General features: G+C 44.9%; 1 protein-coding gene across 1 annotated transcript; it reads right to left on the bottom strand.

The window, feature by feature from the left end:
* Nucleotides 1–11,002: 11,002 nt before the first annotated feature.
* Nucleotides 11,003–17,437, bottom strand: LOC138824763 (histone-lysine N-methyltransferase SETMAR). The gene is made up of 2 exons (XM_070018996.1): nucleotides 17,227–17,437; nucleotides 11,003–12,879 (listed from the first exon to the last, which is right to left on the bottom strand). Exons 1-2 carry the CDS (start codon nucleotides 17,341–17,343, stop codon nucleotides 12,091–12,093), a joined length of 906 nt encoding a protein of 301 aa, XP_069875097.1. The 5' UTR covers nucleotides 17,344–17,437; the 3' UTR covers nucleotides 11,003–12,090.
* Between the last annotated feature and the right edge of the window lie 660 nt (nucleotides 17,438–18,097).

Raw genomic sequence — 18,097 nt, 5'->3', positions numbered from 1 at the left:
GCCAGCTGTTTCAGACCTCCTAGGTGCCAGGCACTGTCCTGAATGAGTTTTGTCCATGATCTAATTTAAGGTGACCCACGGTAGTTGGAGGAGCTGGTTATTTTTGGCTAGTATTCCCAACATGCACACAGGAAACTAGGACTAAGTGTTTACCAGGTGCCCTGGGCAATGTGGCCCACTGAGGTAGAACCAGAGCTCCCGCCATTGTTGGGCCTTTAGCTTTTTCTCCTCCCTGTGTGACAGTGAATGTGGGATGCCGAGGGTGGGCTGGAATAGACATTAATGGCAGGAGCCACAGCCTCAAAGGGAGAAGGCAGCGAGCAAGGAGGAGGAATGGATTAGTGGTTAAGACTTAGGCATGGGCTCTGGAGTCAGGCTGTCTATGTGGAAATGGAAATTGTTCTTCCACCCCTTACTAGATCTGTGGCGGGTGAGTTACTCAAACATCTTTGTTCTTCAGATCTTGAAAATGAGGTTGGAAGTATTTTTAGCAAAGATAGAATTGAGGCAGGAGGGTTAAAATAGTCCTGGGAGAGCTGCTTTTAATCCATTCCAAACTCCGAATGTCCCTGCTTGGTCACATGGGAGAATATTCATTATGGTAATGAGACACCAAAGTCAAAACTACATATTGAGCAAGAAGGACCTGTTGTTCTTCTTTTTTTTTTTTAATCACATCTGTTTATCTTTTTCTGTTAGCAGGATGTACTTATTATGATTATTTACAAAACAATTAGGTGATAAAGAAGTGACTTTGTAGAGTGGAGTTGGGAGAAGGCTGGGGAGAGGGAAACCTCTGCTGGAAATAACTGCTGGAAGAGCTAAAGACCCCCCTCATCCGCTCATGGTGCTGATCCTCGGCTAGGGTGCAGCTGACAGAGGGCTGGGGAGGGAGGAAACTCTGCACTGTCTCGTTCAAACAGAAGTCTGAAGTGGGGGGCACCAGCGCTAAAATTGAAGTCCCTGGGTCTTTGAATTGAAGCTAGTTTCTTCCTCCTAAGTGAGCCTCTATCCCAAATGGGGCATTGTTTCTCAGACAGTTCCAGGGCAGCTTCCCAACACAGACCATTTGTCAATGCTCAGTTTCAGGAATAGGGGAACCGCATTCACGTTTGTCACTTTATACTCGTTGATGAAACCTTTTGCTTTAGGCTATATGTGGCGTGCCAAAAGCTGAATAACAGAGGCTAGTGCTTGTGGGCTTTCAGCTTTGAACAGTCTTTTTTTGGGGGGAGCCGAGCGGTGCACTTCTCCATCTGTGGGCATGTTTTCCTGTGAAGTGTCAGATGAAAGCAGTTTGACGTGCGGAGTTCTCCCTCTAGTGGCCAGAGGCAGTATTTTTATGTTTTGCATCAGTGATCTCTGTAGTAAAAGAACAAAAACAAAAAAACTTTTATTCCTGGCTCCTGTGGTTTAGGGAGGACTAGGAGAAGGAAGAGGCTAAGAGGAAGGGGAGCTGGGCGTTGGTGGCTCATGCCTGTCATCCTAGCTACTTAGGAGCCTGAGCTCAGAGGATCGTGGTTCAAAGCCAGCTCGGGGAAGGAAAAGTCCGTGAGACTTATCTTCAATAAACTCAGAAAACCAGAAGTGGCTCTGTGGCTTAAGTGGTAGAGTGCTTGCCTTGAGCTGAAGAGCTGAGGGATAGTGCCTAGGCCCAGAGTTCAAGCCCTACGACTGACCCCCCCCCCAAAAAAAAAGAGGAAGGGGCACAAATCTTGATTTCATAAGTCGGTGTTCTTATTAGGCCTTTGTTGCAGCCTCTGGCTTATTTTAAAGAGAAGGCAGATAATGTGTCCCACAGAAGGGGAGTGGGTCCTGGAATGGTTTTTCATCTTACCACTCAGATACTGTGAGCTTCTAGTGCTCTGTTAAGAATATCTTATTCCTATAGCCTGGTGCTGGTGGATCACGCTTGTAATTCTCCCAAATCAGGAGACTTGTAGTTCTACCTACTCAGGAAGCTAGGATTTGAGAATCCCAGTTCAAAGCCAGGCCAGGCAGACAAATCCTTTTATTTCTTAACTCCATAGATTCTCATCTCCAATTAAACAGCAGAAAGCTAGAAGTGGAAATGTGGCTCAAGTGGCAGAACACACCGGCTTTGAGTGGATAAAGCTAAGCAAGACAGTAGTAAGGCCTTGAGTTCAAGTCCCAGTACTAGCACTTAAGAAAAATGAAGATCATGTTCCTGTCCATCACATTTCTTTAGAAAACTGTATGTATGTGAAGTGTATGTGAAGTGGTCCAAGTCAGTAAGCTTCCTCCCTAGTTACTTGGGAGATGGAGATTTGGGGTTTGCTGCTTGAGGCCAGTGAGAACAGAAAAGCTTAAGAGACTCCATCTCAAACCAGTGGCTGGTGACATGTACAGTGGTGCATGCCTGTCATCCACAGCAACACAAGAAAGCACACATAGGCGAATTGCAGCCCAGACAGCCAAGAGCATAACGTGAGACTATCTTGAAATTAACCAACTGGGAGTGTGGCTTACATAGTTGAGTACCTGTCTAGCAAGTTTGGGACCCTGAGTTCAAACCTCAGTACCACAACAAATGAACAAAAAAATCCTCTATTATTGTGAGTCGTAGTTTTATTTACCAAAGTAATAAAATGCATAGTGTAAAACTAAGAAACTAAAATCTGAACAAAAACTCCAAAGACCAGGGCAGGAGCAGGCTGAGATGAAGCTAGCCTCAGTCCATGGTGAGTGCAAGCCTACCGGAGCCAGAAACAAAAACAAACCAAGTAACAAAAAGCAAATTAAAAAATATATTTATACACCCTTGCAATTTCTTGTTCTGTGAGTTCTCCTCTTTCCTTAAACCTGTGGCAGCAGGTAAGTAATGTTATTACTTAGTCTGTCATTGCCCAGACTTTTCTATGCATTTATGAATGTGTGTGCACAAATATGTATGTTGCTATAGAATGAACAGATTATTTGTAAACATACATTTACACACATAGAAATGATATGTAATGTATATAACAATATGTATACAAGAGAAATATTCATAATATATACTTCTCACCCTGGTCGTACTAGAGTTTGAACCCAGGCTTGTACTTGCTGGGTAGGTGTTTTACCACCCGAGCCACGCCTCCAGCCCTTACATACAGTTTTCCTAGAACAAAATGGAGTTGGGCTGAAGGCATAGCTCAGTAGTAGAACACTTGTGCATGTATGATGCTCTGGGTTCCAACTCTAGCACCAGAAAGGATGAGTCATATTGTAAATAATACACTTCAATTAAATATGTTTTGTATATCTCATAAAAGTACTGAATAGTACTACAGGTATAGCTGCTTTAAAATAGCTGAATTTAAGTTCCCTATTAATGGATATTTGGATTTTTTCCCCCGGTTTTCCTTGTTAAAATGTTCCAATCAGCATATTTATACCTATTTAAATCTCTGCGCACTTGAGCAGATACTGCTGCAGGATACTGCCTGCACGTCTTAATCGCTGCATTAGAGAACGGTGATCAGGATTGACAGCTCTCTCTGTAAAGAAGTACCATTTCCACTCCCACCTTCAGGTGATCTGCAGCTTTCAAGGGTCCTTCATCCTCAAACAAAGGTGAGGCGGGCCCACGTAGCTCAGCCTAAGGAAAGTGCTGTAGGGCTCAGATGAATGAAATCTAACAGGTCTTCCTCTGGTCCTGGGATAGAGGATTTCCTGCTTTCTGTGGCTGAAATACAACCCCAGGGTGTGTAGTTCTGTTCAGTCTCTGTTGCCAACGGCTCCAGTCTGCACAAGTGATTCACAGTTAACGAAATCAGCCTTCAGGAGCAAATTGCTTCCATCCTCCTCTCTGCCCACCATCTCTACTGCCTGCTGACTGCCAGCACTTACCATGTTGTTTCTCTCTCTGTGGTTTGGTGATCTGGAGCCCCTTGTGGAGTTAATAATTCTGACCTTTCCTATATCTGGCTTGGTTGTGCTGGTTCTAGCCTCAAGGCCTCTCAGCGTTCGCTCAACATAGTCAGAAAGCCCGGCTGACGTGTTATCTGGTCTTGCCAGCATCTGCCGATTTCATTGGCTGAGCCTCAGAGCGGCTGGCTGGACCAGGCCTACCTTGGGACTGGTGAAAATCCTCTTTGGTGAACTCTCCCTCCAGAAGACTTAAGTTTGTTGACCAAAATCTAGGATTATAAACTTGAAAAAGTGGGCATTTTCATCCTTTGTGGGGCTCCTTTCTCTGAGAGCTTTAGTTTGGCTATTCCAAGTTGTCCTGTAGGAAAAGAAGAGAGCATGATGGAAAATCGTGCCTCTCCATTAGGAGAGGCTCTGCCAGTCCCCACCGCTCTGTTTCTGGTCCTGCTACTCTGTAGTTTGTTTTCTGACTCCCTTCTGAATCACAGAAACCAGTTGAGAAGTGTCTACTTATTTTTTTTTGCTTTTGGGTAGAACTTGGACTTGAACTCAAGGGTTTGTGTTTGCTAGGCAAATTCTTTACCACTTGAGCCGAACTCCCAGCCAAATTGCTTTTATTTACTTATTTTAGAGTCTTTCTTGCACTTTTTGTCTAGGGCAGACCTCAAACCACAATCTCAGACCCCATCTCCTTCTCCTCCCCTCAGCAGCTGAGATTACAAGTGTGTACCACCATGCCAGCTCTTTTCACATTCTAAGGATCTCTCCACTTGGGAATCATGTGAGTAGCATTCACGAGAGAAGAAAACACTGGGAGAAGCCAGCCATTTTGAACTGAGGTGTGACTTTCAAACTGCTAATGCTTTATAAGACAATGACAGGAATGCTTTGCTGTAGTATTGAACCACCTCAACAGTAGCTGGTATGCAGTTGTTGCTTCATAAACATTGGGTAAATGACGCCAGCTTTTGACATGGTTGAGGATGTAAAGTCAGCCTCCTGGCCATTTCTTGGTGTTCTTGGGCCTTGAACTTATCCTTGGAGCCTGTCGGTTTTGCTACATGAACTTGGTGCTTTGGAATTTTAGTGTCCCATAATCTCTTCAAGATTAGAATCAAGCTGTCTGTGTGGCAAGAGAGATTCTTTCCTGGCTCCCGTGTCCACAGGGTGGCATTGTTTTTACACCAATAAACTGAAATGGGAGTTGGAATAACAAATGGATTCCTTCCTCATTAAAGAAAGGGTACAAATAGCATCTATGCCATTGTCCAAGGAAGGAAGATAAGGAACTTAACAGCCAGAAAACACAAATATATTAATGAAGAGAGTTTTTTTAAGTGAAAATTAAAATTTTAAAAAGTTTTAATGAAGGCCAGGTGCCCGCACCTCTATTCCTAGCTACTAAGGAGGCTGAGATCTGAGGATCGCGGTTTAAAGCCAGACCAGGCTGTGGCTCGAGTGGTAGAGTGCTAGACTTGAGCTGAAGAGCTGAGGGACAGCACTCAGGCCCAGAGTTCAAGCCCCATGACTGACAAAAGAAAAAAAAAGTTTTAATGAAGAGCAATTCCATTTGATCTTTCATAACTTAATCCATATTGTTTTTGAGTCAGAGTCTCGCTGACTGGAACTTGCGATCCTCCTGCCTCAGCCTCCTTCCTCAGTGCTGGGATTATAGGCATCTCCCACCATTCCTGGTTCAAGCTAGTCTATTTCAAATGACTGGTAGTATAAAACTTTCCTTTGTTTGTTGCTTTATAAGTCTCCCAGGAGTCTTAAAAAAGCCTGTTTTTATCTAATACATTGTCGTTATCTTCTGAAAAAAATGTTTTTTGTTCAGTTGATGGAAAATAAAGTATTTGTATGTACATGGATAGAATTAAGAAAGAGTCCTAAGTTTTGTGAGTTAAAGCCCAGGGTTCTGAATGCCTTTAAAAATAATAAGATTCCCTTCATGATCCTGGGGTGCCATTGTTCTCCCTTCCTGGTGCGGGGGAGAGGGAAGGTGTATCTACAGAGGTTTACCTTGTCCACCCTGTTTGATCATTCTCTCTCTTCTCTCTCTCTCTCTCTACTTCCTCTCTCTCTCTCTCCCTCCCCCCTCCTCCACACACATACCTGGGCTCTATTCCTGAGCTTTTCCCCTCAAAGTTAGTGCTTTACTACTTGAGCCACAGCTCTATTTCCAGCTTTTTTGGTAATTGGAGATAAGAGTCTTACGGTCTTTCCTGCAAGGGCTGGCTTCAAATCATGATCCTCAGTTCTTAGGCTCCAGTCACTAGGATTATAGGTGTGAACCACTGGGCTCAGCAGCCATACTTCTTTCTATGCTGACTTTCCTAACTCACATTCTCCCTTGTGATCCTAATGGCCAGAGCTTATGTCTGATGAAGACAAATTTGGAGAGATACTGGATGTACTTTCTGGCAGTCATGCCAGACCATGTGATTCTTTGTCCCCTATCTCCCTTTTTTGGCGGGGAGGGGTACTGCCTGCTCAGAACAAGATCTTCTTTTTCTTTCTTTTTTTTTTAGAACAAGATACTCTCTTTGCAAAACTTTAACTCAGTTTTTGATGGTTAGATATTAAAAGAAATAGTTCCTGAAGATGAAAGCTGCCAGGGCACCAGCTCCCTCCACAGAAGTGCTGACAACCAGTGTTGGTGAGGAAGAGGAAAAAAATAAAAATGAAGCAATTGACTTCTGTTTTGGGGTTTGTTTTTAGTACTGAGACTTGAACTCAGGGCTTCATGGTTGCTACACAGGCAAGTACCCATGGAGTTTGTTGTTGTTTTACATTTGAAACTTGGCTTAACATTTTTTTTTAATGCTGTTACTGGGGTTTGAACTCAGGAACTCTTGATTGGCTTTTTCATTTAACACTGGTGCCCTACCACTTGAGTCACACCTCTATTTCCTAAAAGTGGTCTTTTGAGAGTCTAATAATTGTACTCACCCTATCTCTCAGGGTCTCATATCCTTAATGTCTTTAGCAACCCTTTTTTTTTTTTGGTTGTGGGACTTGAACTCAGGGCTGGGTGCTGTTCACGAGCTTTTCTGCAAGCGTTCTGCCACTTGAGCCACACTTCAGCTTTTGGTGGTTAATTGGAAATAAGAGTCTAATGGACTTTGCTGCCCAGTCTGGCTTTAAACACAACCCTCAGATCTCAGCTTTCTAAGTAGCTAGAATTATAGGTGTGAGCCACAGGTGACTGGCTTGGACCTGTGGCTTTTGCTACCTAAATATCTGTTGTTCCCATCGTTCCTAATTCCAACTGCCATTTTATTCTGCTCCTGCACTACTATACACAGTCTCCTGACTGCTTCACCCTGAGCGTCTCTGGCCTCCTTCCCTCTGCTCAGCAGTGCAAATCAAGCCAGTTCTCACCGTGTCCAGAGCAATTGTATTGAAATCTGAATGTGATCTTGTCTTTATTCTACTCAGATTCCACCAGTGCACCTCAGTGATGAATGTAAAACATGCCATCTGTAGAGTTCAAAGCCCAGAACAAAAGAAAAGAAGGGAAAAGAGAAGCAATGTAAATTCCTTCATAGCTATTGAATCAGAAATCCCAGGCAGGGGGCCAATGAGTCTATGCTTACAAACCCCTTTGTGTGTTGGAAATCTGAGAAGACCGGTGTAGTGGTGCTGTGTGGCCTGCCCACATCATCTGGAAGCACTGAAGGATGGACAGGGCCCTCAGCCCTCACATCCAACACCTCAGCCATCAGTGATGGGCAGCTGCATGGTAGCAAAGAGAGGAGGAAGGCAGCAGGGAAGTAAAAGGGAATAGGGTGGTAGAACACATTGCTGGCCTTCTTGTTATGTTTGCTGCTTGAAAGCCACAAAAACAAGACGTCTAAGAGATGGAGTGGAAAAAATCCCAGCCTTGTCCGGACAAGCAAAGAAGGTGAGAAGGCTCAGTACAGTGTGAAGGAGGGAAAGGAAGCCTCTCTCCACTTAAGAGGCTGAGATCTGGAAGTGGCACTGTGGCTCAAGCGGTAGAGCACTCATCTTGAGCTGAAGAGCGCAGGGACAGTGCCCAAGCCCAGAGTTAAAGCCCCATGACCGACAAAAACAAAAACAAAAAAAGCCCCCCCCCAAAAAAAAACCACCCCACTCTTGCAAGAGGCTAAGATCTGAGGATCATGGTTCAGCTATTCTGGGCAGAAAAGTTAAGGAACTACTTATCTCCATTTCACCAGCAAACAAAAACCAAAAGTGGAGCTGTGGCTCAAGGGCTAGATGCTAGCCTTGAGTTCAAGCCTCAGTATCGGCACAAGAATAAACAAATGTAGGTAAAAGTAAGTGCAGGTACAGGTGAGAATATGTCTAGGCCTCGCCTTAGCTGTGATATTCTGCTGCAGGCCATGTGAAGTATAGTCCTTCAAGCTGCTTCTAGGAGGGAAAACCATTATCAAGAAAGAGGATAAGTGTGAGGGAGAACTTGCTTCCAAGGTAGGCTCAGAGAGAAGAAGAAAGTAGGAGGTGGTGTGGAGACGTAGGCAGAAAGCTCTTTGGATGTGTCCAGGGGTTTGGCCATCACCCTAAAGAGATGAGAAATGATGGGAGATGTAAAGGTGGCAGGGGCTGGGAAGGTGGTTCAGTGGTAGAGTGCTTGCCTTGCATGCATGAGGCCCTGGGTTCGATTCCTCAGCACCACATAAGCAGAAAAAGCTGGAAGTGGCGCTGTGGCTCAAGTGGTAAAGTAGAGCGCTAGCCTTGAGCTGAAGAGCTGAGGGACAGCACCCAGGCCCAGAGTTCAAGTGCCATAACCAACAAAAAACAAAATAAGGGTGGCAGGTGCTTCATGGGGTTGGGGAGGGTGGCAGAGCTGGAGGCTGAGAAGCTGAGGTTGGGAAGAAGCAATGGACACATGGAATCAACTGGTAGGTAAATGGGATATAAGTAGTTTTGTATATTAGTGTTACGTTCGAAAAGCCCTCTTCTCCCTTGCATCAAAGCCAGGACGGCTTTCAGATACTCAGGGGCCACATATGGAAACATTTAAAAGTACCAATCGAGTTTTTTTCCTGCTTTGACAAATGTGTCCTCATAACCGCAAGAATGAAAGTTGAGTATAAAGCACACTGGTTTTTATGTGATTGAAAGTTGGCAAACATATTGAACATGTCAACATTTAATTATCTTTGCTCATGACAGGGCATCCACTGTGCTAGTGATATTTGGATGGGTAATAAAATAATGACCTATCTGATTCCGAAATTATTTAGTATTTTTCCCATAAAAAGTGTTTTTCTTGTCTGTCATTAATATTGTAAACAGAGTCTTAAATGAGAATTTCGTACAATTGTTCTGTTAGCAAGGAAACCAAATGAGGTCATCCTTTTTGACTTTTTTTTTGTCAGTCATGGGGCTTGAACTGAGGGCGTGGCACTGTCCCTGAGCTTTTTTGCTCAAAGCCAGTGCTCTACCACTTGAGCCACAGGTGACCCCATTTCCTCATTCAAAGTTTTGATAGTTTTAAAAATCAATTTCAATTAGAGAAAGCTTCAGTGTGCCAAGACTGAGTTGAAACCAACCATAAAATCTATATACTATGCTCAGCCATGATAATGAAGTCACATATACTAAGTTATTATTACAGAAGACTGGAGGTTGTTTCCATCATGTAAACAACTGGATTGCCATGTTAGCCATCTTTGAAATCCATACAAATAAAAAGAATCAGTATCATAGAATTAATCATCCATATAAATTGTTTCATATGCCAAAATGTCTCTCACTCTTTATGTGCCGCTGCAATGAAGACAGTACTACTTTGTGAATGTGTCTGGGACCACAAGTTGGAACAAGAAACAGGAAAATTGACAGTCTATACTCTGAAGAAAATAGATACTATTTTTCCAGTTACATGAATGATCTGGTAAGATAATGAACTTGTCTCCTTCCTTATCAAACCAAGCATTTCTGTTGTCCAGTTCTCCCTGCAGGCCATCTCTGGTGTGGTGACTGTTCAACACACACACATCACAACAGTTGGTAGTCTTTTTTTTTTTTTTTTTTTGTTGGGAAGCATGAAGCTTATTCCTGGGGTCTAAACAGTGTTATTCCTGAAACATGCTCACAGTTACAGGTTACTACCACCTCCCCAGGGAGTCCCTCCTATGTGTGTTATCTTCCTCCTCCTTCTCTTTTTATGGAGTTAGAATTCACTTAACGTTGCCACTAACTCTACACTGTCATCTCCTGCAGTATCTCAGATCTGTACTGTGTCTGTGAGCACTGAGCAGTCTCTCTGAGTACCACTTCTCATCACCGGCCTCTCGCAGCCACTCATCCACTTTGTATCTGTGGAATTGCCAACTCTGGGTATTTCACATGAACAGAATCCATCTGGGGCTGGGAATGTAGCTCAGTGGTGTTAAGTGTCTGTCTATAATAGAAGGCTCTGGGATTAGATCCCCAATACCGCCCCCTCCCCCCAAAAAATAACATTGTGAAATTTTGTGTTTGGTATCTTTTTCAAGGGTCATCTGTGTCATGTTTAGTATTTTATTTATTTTTGTGATTGAATATGTCACCATATTATTTAATATGGATATCATAGTTTTTTTCATTCATGGGTTACTAGCCATTTGAGTTTTGTTCATTTTTTGTAAGTATTATGAATAATAGTGCAATGTTATGGGTGTTAGTGAACAAATATTTTTGTGACCACACTTGGAGTTTTGTTGGTTTATACCTAGTTACATTCAGTGATTATATTCATAATTCAAGAAACTGATTCAGAGTAGTTGCACAACTTTGCCATTTTTCCAGCAATACATGAGGGGTCAACTTTCTCCACAACTTTGTCAGCATCTGTCATTGTCCTGTATGTGTCCTGTGTATGTGCATGGGTGTGTGCTGGTACTGGGCGCTGTCTCCGAGGACCCCTGCCCCCTGCCATAGCTCCATCTCTGGCTTTTTGGTGGTTAATTGGAGATAAAGAACCTCATGGACTTTCTTGCTCAAACTGGCTTCGAACTGTGATCCTCAGGTCTCAGCCTCCTGGGTAGTTGGGATTACAGGTGTGAGCCAACTATACCTGGCCTTATTATGAAAACCTTTTGATTACAGCTATCTGAAGGCCTATGAAGTGGTATGTGGTGTGTATTTTTTCCTTCATACATCTCTAATAACTAATGATGTTAAACATGTCTTATCTACTTTCATGTATCTTCTTTGGAGGAACAGGTCAAGACTTCGGCGTATTTTCTTTTAGAGTTGATATTTATGGAACAGTTCCAAAATGGAGAAGATAGTATAGAATTCCTACATACCTGTACCAATGTCCCCGTTTATTAACACCATTCACTACATGTTTATATTACATTTCATCTCATGATGGCACATTTGCTACAATTAGTGAATACACAATTTTGATACATCATTAGCAAATAAGGTCTTTAAAATTGATGCCTTGGTTTTATATCCCCCCCCCCCACTTTTCTGGCTTTTAGTTTTTCATTATTGGTGGTTTAATGTTTTAGCAGGTGATAATTAGGCCTTTTCCTTAATTCGTGTTTACAAATAAATAAGATACAGTAGGCAGGCAGGCAGGCAGACAGGCAGGCAGACAGGCAGGCAGGAAAGCAAGATAAGCTTTATTACTGGTAGAGCGGGGTGGAAGGCAGGCTTTGGAGTGCAACCCCACGGGTTTTCTCTGGTCATGATTTGGTTCCAGGTAAGAGCATAGGAGTGATCTGCCTAACCAAGGGGAGATGGCCCCACCTGGAAGTCCACCCACATGTCCCACAGTGTCTCCACAGCAACCCGCACACTTCTCCTCTTTCATCTGGTGGCTTGGCTAGGCCCAGCCCATGGAGGCTAGGATGGCAGACCTATTGTGCATCCATGCCAGCTTACAGGAAGAAATGCAAGAGTCCGGAAGGATGTGCCAATTCTTGTTTATCCCATTACTTAGGATGTGATCACCTTGCCACACCACACCTTAAATGGGTGGTCATGTCCCTAGGTAAAAATGAGAATTGTGTTAAAGGGATATTGGTGGACAATTTGTAGTCTCTGTTACCTTCCAGAATGAAACCTAGGCGACCAGGCAGCGCCGAGCTGGCCCCCTTACAGGGAGACTGAGAGTAAGGTGCCTGTAGAAAGGGTCACAGAAGTGGGCGAGCCTGCCGGGATCCCCGTGATTCCTGCCCGCTGAGAGGCGGGGCGGGGGCGGAGGTGATGATAGGTGGTGGAATTTCATTCTTAACTGATGTCTGCCTCTTCCAAGGGACCATACAGAGAACTGTCATAAGGCAGAAAAGCGGTGCATGCCCTGGCACCACAGTAACAAGGTTTTCGTCGTTTCCCATGGTCTAGCCCTTCCTGGTCCTCAGTGTCTGCCAGGTTAAGAAATCTTCCTGAGTAGTCATAGGAGAGCTCTTCTCCTGGCACAATGTCTCTGGCTGCAAAAAGTGCCAACCTGGGCACCATTGAGTCCACTCGGATGGGGACCATCAGCAGGTTTGGCTCACAGGCATGATTGAGGAATCTCCCGAGATTGCCTATGTGGGTAGGGTCAACAAACGTTTCCATTACCTGCCCCTTGCAGACGTGCTCCCTGACAGCAATAATGTAATTCGAGTCGTCGATTGTCTGGGAGTGAATTCTCCTCTGCGCTTCAGAGAGGCCTAGAACCTCCCCAGCGTACTCACAGACGAATCTTCCCTTTGGGATCAGTTCCAAGGTCCGAAGTCCCCAGCCTTTCCTGTCTGTCAGGAACACCTGCAGGTGGGCCTGTAGCCCTCTCTGGACCACTCTGTTTGTGCAGTGGGGGCTGCACCGGCACAGGGCATTGCACTCGAAAACAGGCCGGGCATACTTTGCTTCCAGTCCTATGTCTCGGAGGCACAAACTGTCATCATAGTTCTTGTCATGGAGGAGGCAGGAGCAGGTGCCGGGGACGCAGGGAGTCTGGCCGCAGACACACCCAGGAAAGGTTATTTGACTGGGGTCCATGTCTGCTCCAGGCCCAGTAACATGGTCGGGACTGTACTGTAAGAAACAGAAACACTCATTAGCATGCCATGTCATAGAGCTCGTGTGTGTGTGTGTGTGTGTGTGTGTGTGTGTGTACTATACATGAAGCTTTTGGCTTGGATACTAGATAATTCTAACATACATAAAAACAGACAAAACTCTTTACAACATAGTACACTAAAATAGTACCCAAAAAGATCACTCTCCAATTGAAAAGATACTAATTTTTATATTTAAACTTATGTGGTTTCATTTTAAGCAAAAGGCTAAATAATAGTACCTACTTCCCAATTTTATATACCAGAAACAGCTTTGGAGTTCATTTTGTTTCCTTCAAATTTGGACATCAGGGAAATGTTTGTTGAATTATTATTTGTACGCAATTCAACATCTGATTTCTGTCATCTTGATCTTTAAATGAAAAGGTGATAATCTAAAATATCTCTTGGTTTTTTGCAATGTGCCTCTATTTTCAGAACATTACATTTATTAAATGATACAGAAAAAGAAGAAAACCCTAAGTCTAAAATCTCTGTGTGAAGCCTGATGTCTGGTTATTCTTTGCTGGCATCATGAAGTAGATTTTCAGCCTCTGAAGATTAGGGTGTCTCTCATGAGCCTAGCATATTTGTAATATATAGATTTCCTCTCCTCTTCTCCTCTCCTCTCCTGACCCGTCCCCTTCCCTTCCCTCCCCTCCCCTCCCGTCTCCTCTCCCCTTTTCTCCCCTCCCCTCCTCTCCCTTCCCCTCCCCTTCTTTTCCCTCCTCTCCTCTCTTCTCCTCCTCCCTTCCTTATGGACAAGTTCTTGACCTTGAACTTGTGTTGCTCCTACCTTAGTGTCCAGAGAGCTGGTGTCACATGTGTGCACCACCATGTCTGGTGGTGTAGAATAATCCTTGCTTACGTTTATTCATTGTTCATTTATTCCACCCTTGTTCCAAGAAGGACAATGAGATTTGCAAAGAGGCAAGATAAATAAACAACAGGGAAGAAAATGTGAGCTATGCTCTGGTTTGGATAAACGTTTCCCACAACACAGTTGGGAGGTGGTGGAACTTTGGAAAGGTAGGACCTAGTGGGAGGAAGACCAGTCATGGGACTCAAGAGGCTCTGGGAGCCTCAGCCTCGTCCCTTCTCAGCACCCATGCGGTTAGCAGCCTCCTGGCTCACATACCTTCACTGTGGTGCTCTGCCTCAGCTCAGGCACCAGCAGTGAGGCCAACCAGCCTCAGATTGGAACCTCCAAAACTATAAGCCCAAATAAATGCCTTCCAAGTTGCTTACCTCAGGTATTTTGCTGCAGTAACATAAAGGCGAGTAACCCCAGGTGAACAGGAAATAAGAGCAGACCTGTCTGTGTAGTGAGTTTGGATAGACAATGCGTGCAAGGGGCGTACGGTGGCTATTTGGCTTCATCTGAGAGCAGCCATTGCAAGGAGGGCTGTGTGGTCAGAGGGAAGCCTTGCATTGTCTGTAAGCAACAAGCTCACTGCGCAGAAGCAGCAGTGGCTTGTTCTAGTAGTGAGGCCAGAGAAATTTCACTAAGGTGTCCTCAGCCGTTCTTTCCAGGAAGCAGTTTCTGGGAGCTGATTTTCATTCTGCCCCTGAATAAAGACTTCTGGCATGCTGTCCCAAACAGTTCTACAGGACACCAGGTGAACAGAGCGGATGGAGGAGCTAGGCCCCAAATGTCCTTCAGTCAGTCCTCCATCAGTGTCTCTCAGTGCAGCTGAGCCTTTGGCGGGGCTGTGAAGTTCAGGGCTGTACCTTGTATTTTAAGAAGCACAGAGCTGGGGGAGGAGTGAGGAGGAGAGATGAGGGTGATGAGTGGGAGAAGCAGTGAGAGCAGACTAACCTGCTGCTGGGAAAGTGATTTGGGGGTGGAGAGCAAAAGTGCTCCTGTTTTGTGTGTTTCTGCCAGCTGCTGCTCAGCGGGGTGTGGCCCAGGGAGGAGGGAAGGCCTAGGCAAACATGCATCTGTCCATCCAGTCCAGTGCTGCCCCACACAGGGGCTGCTTCCAGCTCTTAAAGGACTCCACGTTGAGGTGTGAACGGTTGCCCAAACACGTGGATGATTTTGTCAAATGAGGATTTTTATTCACCATTATGAAACTTTTCATAAAGGCCCCTTTTAAATTGATTTCTTCTTCAGGTTATAAGTGCACTATATAAACCACTAAACTGTTTACAGTGATTCTTTTCAAACAGATAACTCCCTTTACGAGCAAGTCTGACTTCAAGTAGTTTTCTAACTAGGAAAGCATGTTATTCCTTGTTGAAAAATAGTGTTATTTGCTGACTGTTACTTATAAGAGTTTGAGATTCTTAAGTTAAAAAAAAAAGATGTTTTAGAAAAGCATCTTATTTTAAAAGGTTCTACAATGAAATTTTATTTTATTTTTATTTTTATTTTTATTTTTTTGTTGGTCCTGGGGCTTGAAGTCAGGGCCAGGGTGCTGTCCCTAAACTTCTATCACTTGAGCCACAGCTCCACTTATGACTTTTTTGGAAGTTTATTGGAGATAACAATCTCACAGACTTTCCTGCTGGGCTGGTTTTGAATCATAATCCTCAGATCTCAGCCTCCTGAAGAGCTAGGATTACAGGCGAGAGCCACTGGTGCCTGGCCAGAGGTAGAATTCTTACCCTATGGAACAGGCTCAGCAAGTACTGTTTGATTGTTTGGTTTTAGCCCTTGAGAACACTGGACTGGAAGTTTTTGAGTTTTCTGAGTCGCATTATGTATCAAAGTCCTAGAGACTGAAGTGCGACACCATATAATATTGTGGGATTCAAACTGGACCTCAGTCTGAATTGTATTATACAAGGAAGTGTGTTCTTTCCTTTTTTGGTTGTGCTGAAATCCCAGCTACAAGAATCTCTGTACTTGGCCTCTAGCCTCCTAAGTTTGTTTTTGCTCTAAGCAGTTATTAGGAGACTGTGAGCCAGCTAATTCTTGTCAAGGCCCAGTGAAGATCTTAAAAATGTTTGAAGCTGGTTTCAGAGACCTGACAAATGATTAAATCTGACTCCTAGCTCCAGAGATCAATTAGTTTATTTTCTACTTGGCTTTCAACACTGATGACATTATGATATACTTGCTTCCAATCTGAACATCTGAATATTATTATTTTGCCTTTTCACACAGTAAGGGAAAGCAGATCAGACACAAAGTTATTTTTACCTTGACTTTTTTCATGCCTTAATTCTTGGGGTGCATGCACCTGTAAAATCATGGTTTAGAGCAAACATGCAAGCAATTTTGAGCTTTTAGAGGGGTAGTTTTGTGTTCCCTCAATATATGGAAGAGAATTATTTGAAGATGGGCTCAGTGCAGTTGCCTAAGAATGTAAAGCCCTGAGTTAGATCCCCAGTATCAGGGGCAAAAAAAAGTTTGAAGGCAATATGAGGATTTTTGTTTGTTTGATTTTTTTTTTTTGACAGTCCTGTGGCTTGAACTCTGGGCCTGGCTGCTGTCCCCAACTTTTTGTGCTCAAGGCTAGTGTTCTACCTCTTGAGCCACAGTTCCATTTCCAGTTTTTGGTGGTTAACTGGAGATAAGAGTCTTAACTGGAGGTAAGAGACTTATCTCCAAGAGCCTGCCATATTATAAGCACTCAATTAGTTTTTGAATTAAAAAAAAAAATCACTGGGCATGGTGGCTCACGTCTGTAATCCTAACAACTTGGGAGGCTGCGATCCAAAGGGTTAGAGTTCCAAGTTAGCTTAGGTACAAAGTTCCTAAGACTCCATCTCAACCAACTAAAACAAAAACAGCCTGAATGCAGTGGTGCACATCTGTATCCCAGCTATTTGGGATGCGTAAATAGGAGGATCGTTGTCTGGCTGGTGGGAGCCAGCAAGACACTATTCATAGAAATAATGAAAGATAAAAGGGTAGGGAGTGTGGTTCAAGAGGGAGAGAGTAAAAGTAGCCAGCACAAGGTCAAACTCAAACCCCAGTAACACACACACACACACACACACACACACACACACACACACACACACACACACACACACACACACACACGGTCAAACTCAAACCCTAGTAACACACACACACACACACCCTCAGTATACTACAACTTTAAGGGATGTGAAGGGTAAACAAAGGAGGAGGCTGCAATGCTTGGTAAGAAATGTACGCATTATCCTGCCCATGTAATTGTTACCCCTCTGTACAGTATGTTCACAAATAAAATAAAATAAAATTAAAAAAAAAAATCCCCTCCCCCACCCGCCTCCCCGCGGCCGCCTAGCCCCGCCCCTGCCCGGAAGGTCTCTTAGCCACGCCCACCTGGAAGGCCGCCTAGCTCCGCCCCACCCCACCCGGAAGGACTCATAGCCCCGCCCCTACCTGGAAGGGCGCCGGCCTCGCCCCCGGGGGCCACACGCTCACGGGCAAGTTTTCCAGGCCGCAGGCTACATCCAGTAGCTCTGTCGCGGCCTCAGGCTCCCCTCCAAACGTGGCCATCGCCTCAAACGCCACCGTTTCTCCACAGCTCCCGCGGACATTTACCCGCCAATCTTCCTCTGAACTCCCGTCGTTGGCCTCGCGGAGGACGCCGGGCATTGTGGGTCTCGCGGCCCCAGTGCCTTGTGGGAGTTGTAGTTTGCTCTCATCTTCCCCTAGGACCTGTGAGGTGCGTCTTCCTCCCTCAGGTGTCTTCGGATTGTTTTCTGGGTCTGGCTCCGGGTTTTAATTTCAAAACCACGAAGGGTGTTGCACGACTTAGGGAAAACCAAATGGAAGGCTTGCTGTATCTCCCGGGCGCAGGGAAGGGACCGAGGTGAGGTCCTTGCAGGCTTTGAAGGCCCTTGCCGCTTCCCGGAGTGGAGAAGGCTGGCCGAGGGGAGATGCACCGAAGTTTCCACAATGTGGCCCTGTGGGGAAGCTGGGTGGCCTGGGGCAGGCGTGCGGGGAGGCCGCGCCCAGGTGCCCATGGCCTTTCTGAGCACCGCACAGAGCACTTGTCCCCGGTGGGCTCACCTGCCTTGTTCCCGCCCGAAGCGTTCTCCCAGCCCGAAACGTCTGCCCCTCCTCCTGGCCTCTCCGTGTAACCTCCCTAGAGAAGGTTCCTGAACCTCTTCAAAAGGGTCCCAGCCTGCTGCCATGCACATGTGAGCCCAGCCCTCAGGAGGCTAAGGCAGGAGGATTGCCAGTGCCAGGCCAGCCTTGCAGCAAGTGGAGAGACTTAAGTTTTTAAAAAGGTGTGTGTTTGTGTGCG

The sequence above is a fragment of the Dipodomys merriami genome, unplaced genomic scaffold (genome assembly GCF_024711535.1).
Source record: "Dipodomys merriami isolate MVZ:Mamm:240054 unplaced genomic scaffold, mDipMer1.0.p SCAF_13, whole genome shotgun sequence".
Classification (NCBI taxonomy): Eukaryota; Metazoa; Chordata; class Mammalia; order Rodentia; family Heteromyidae; genus Dipodomys; species Dipodomys merriami.
Note: the sequence above shows the minus strand (reverse complement) of the source record. Positions and strands in the feature narration are given on the sequence as shown.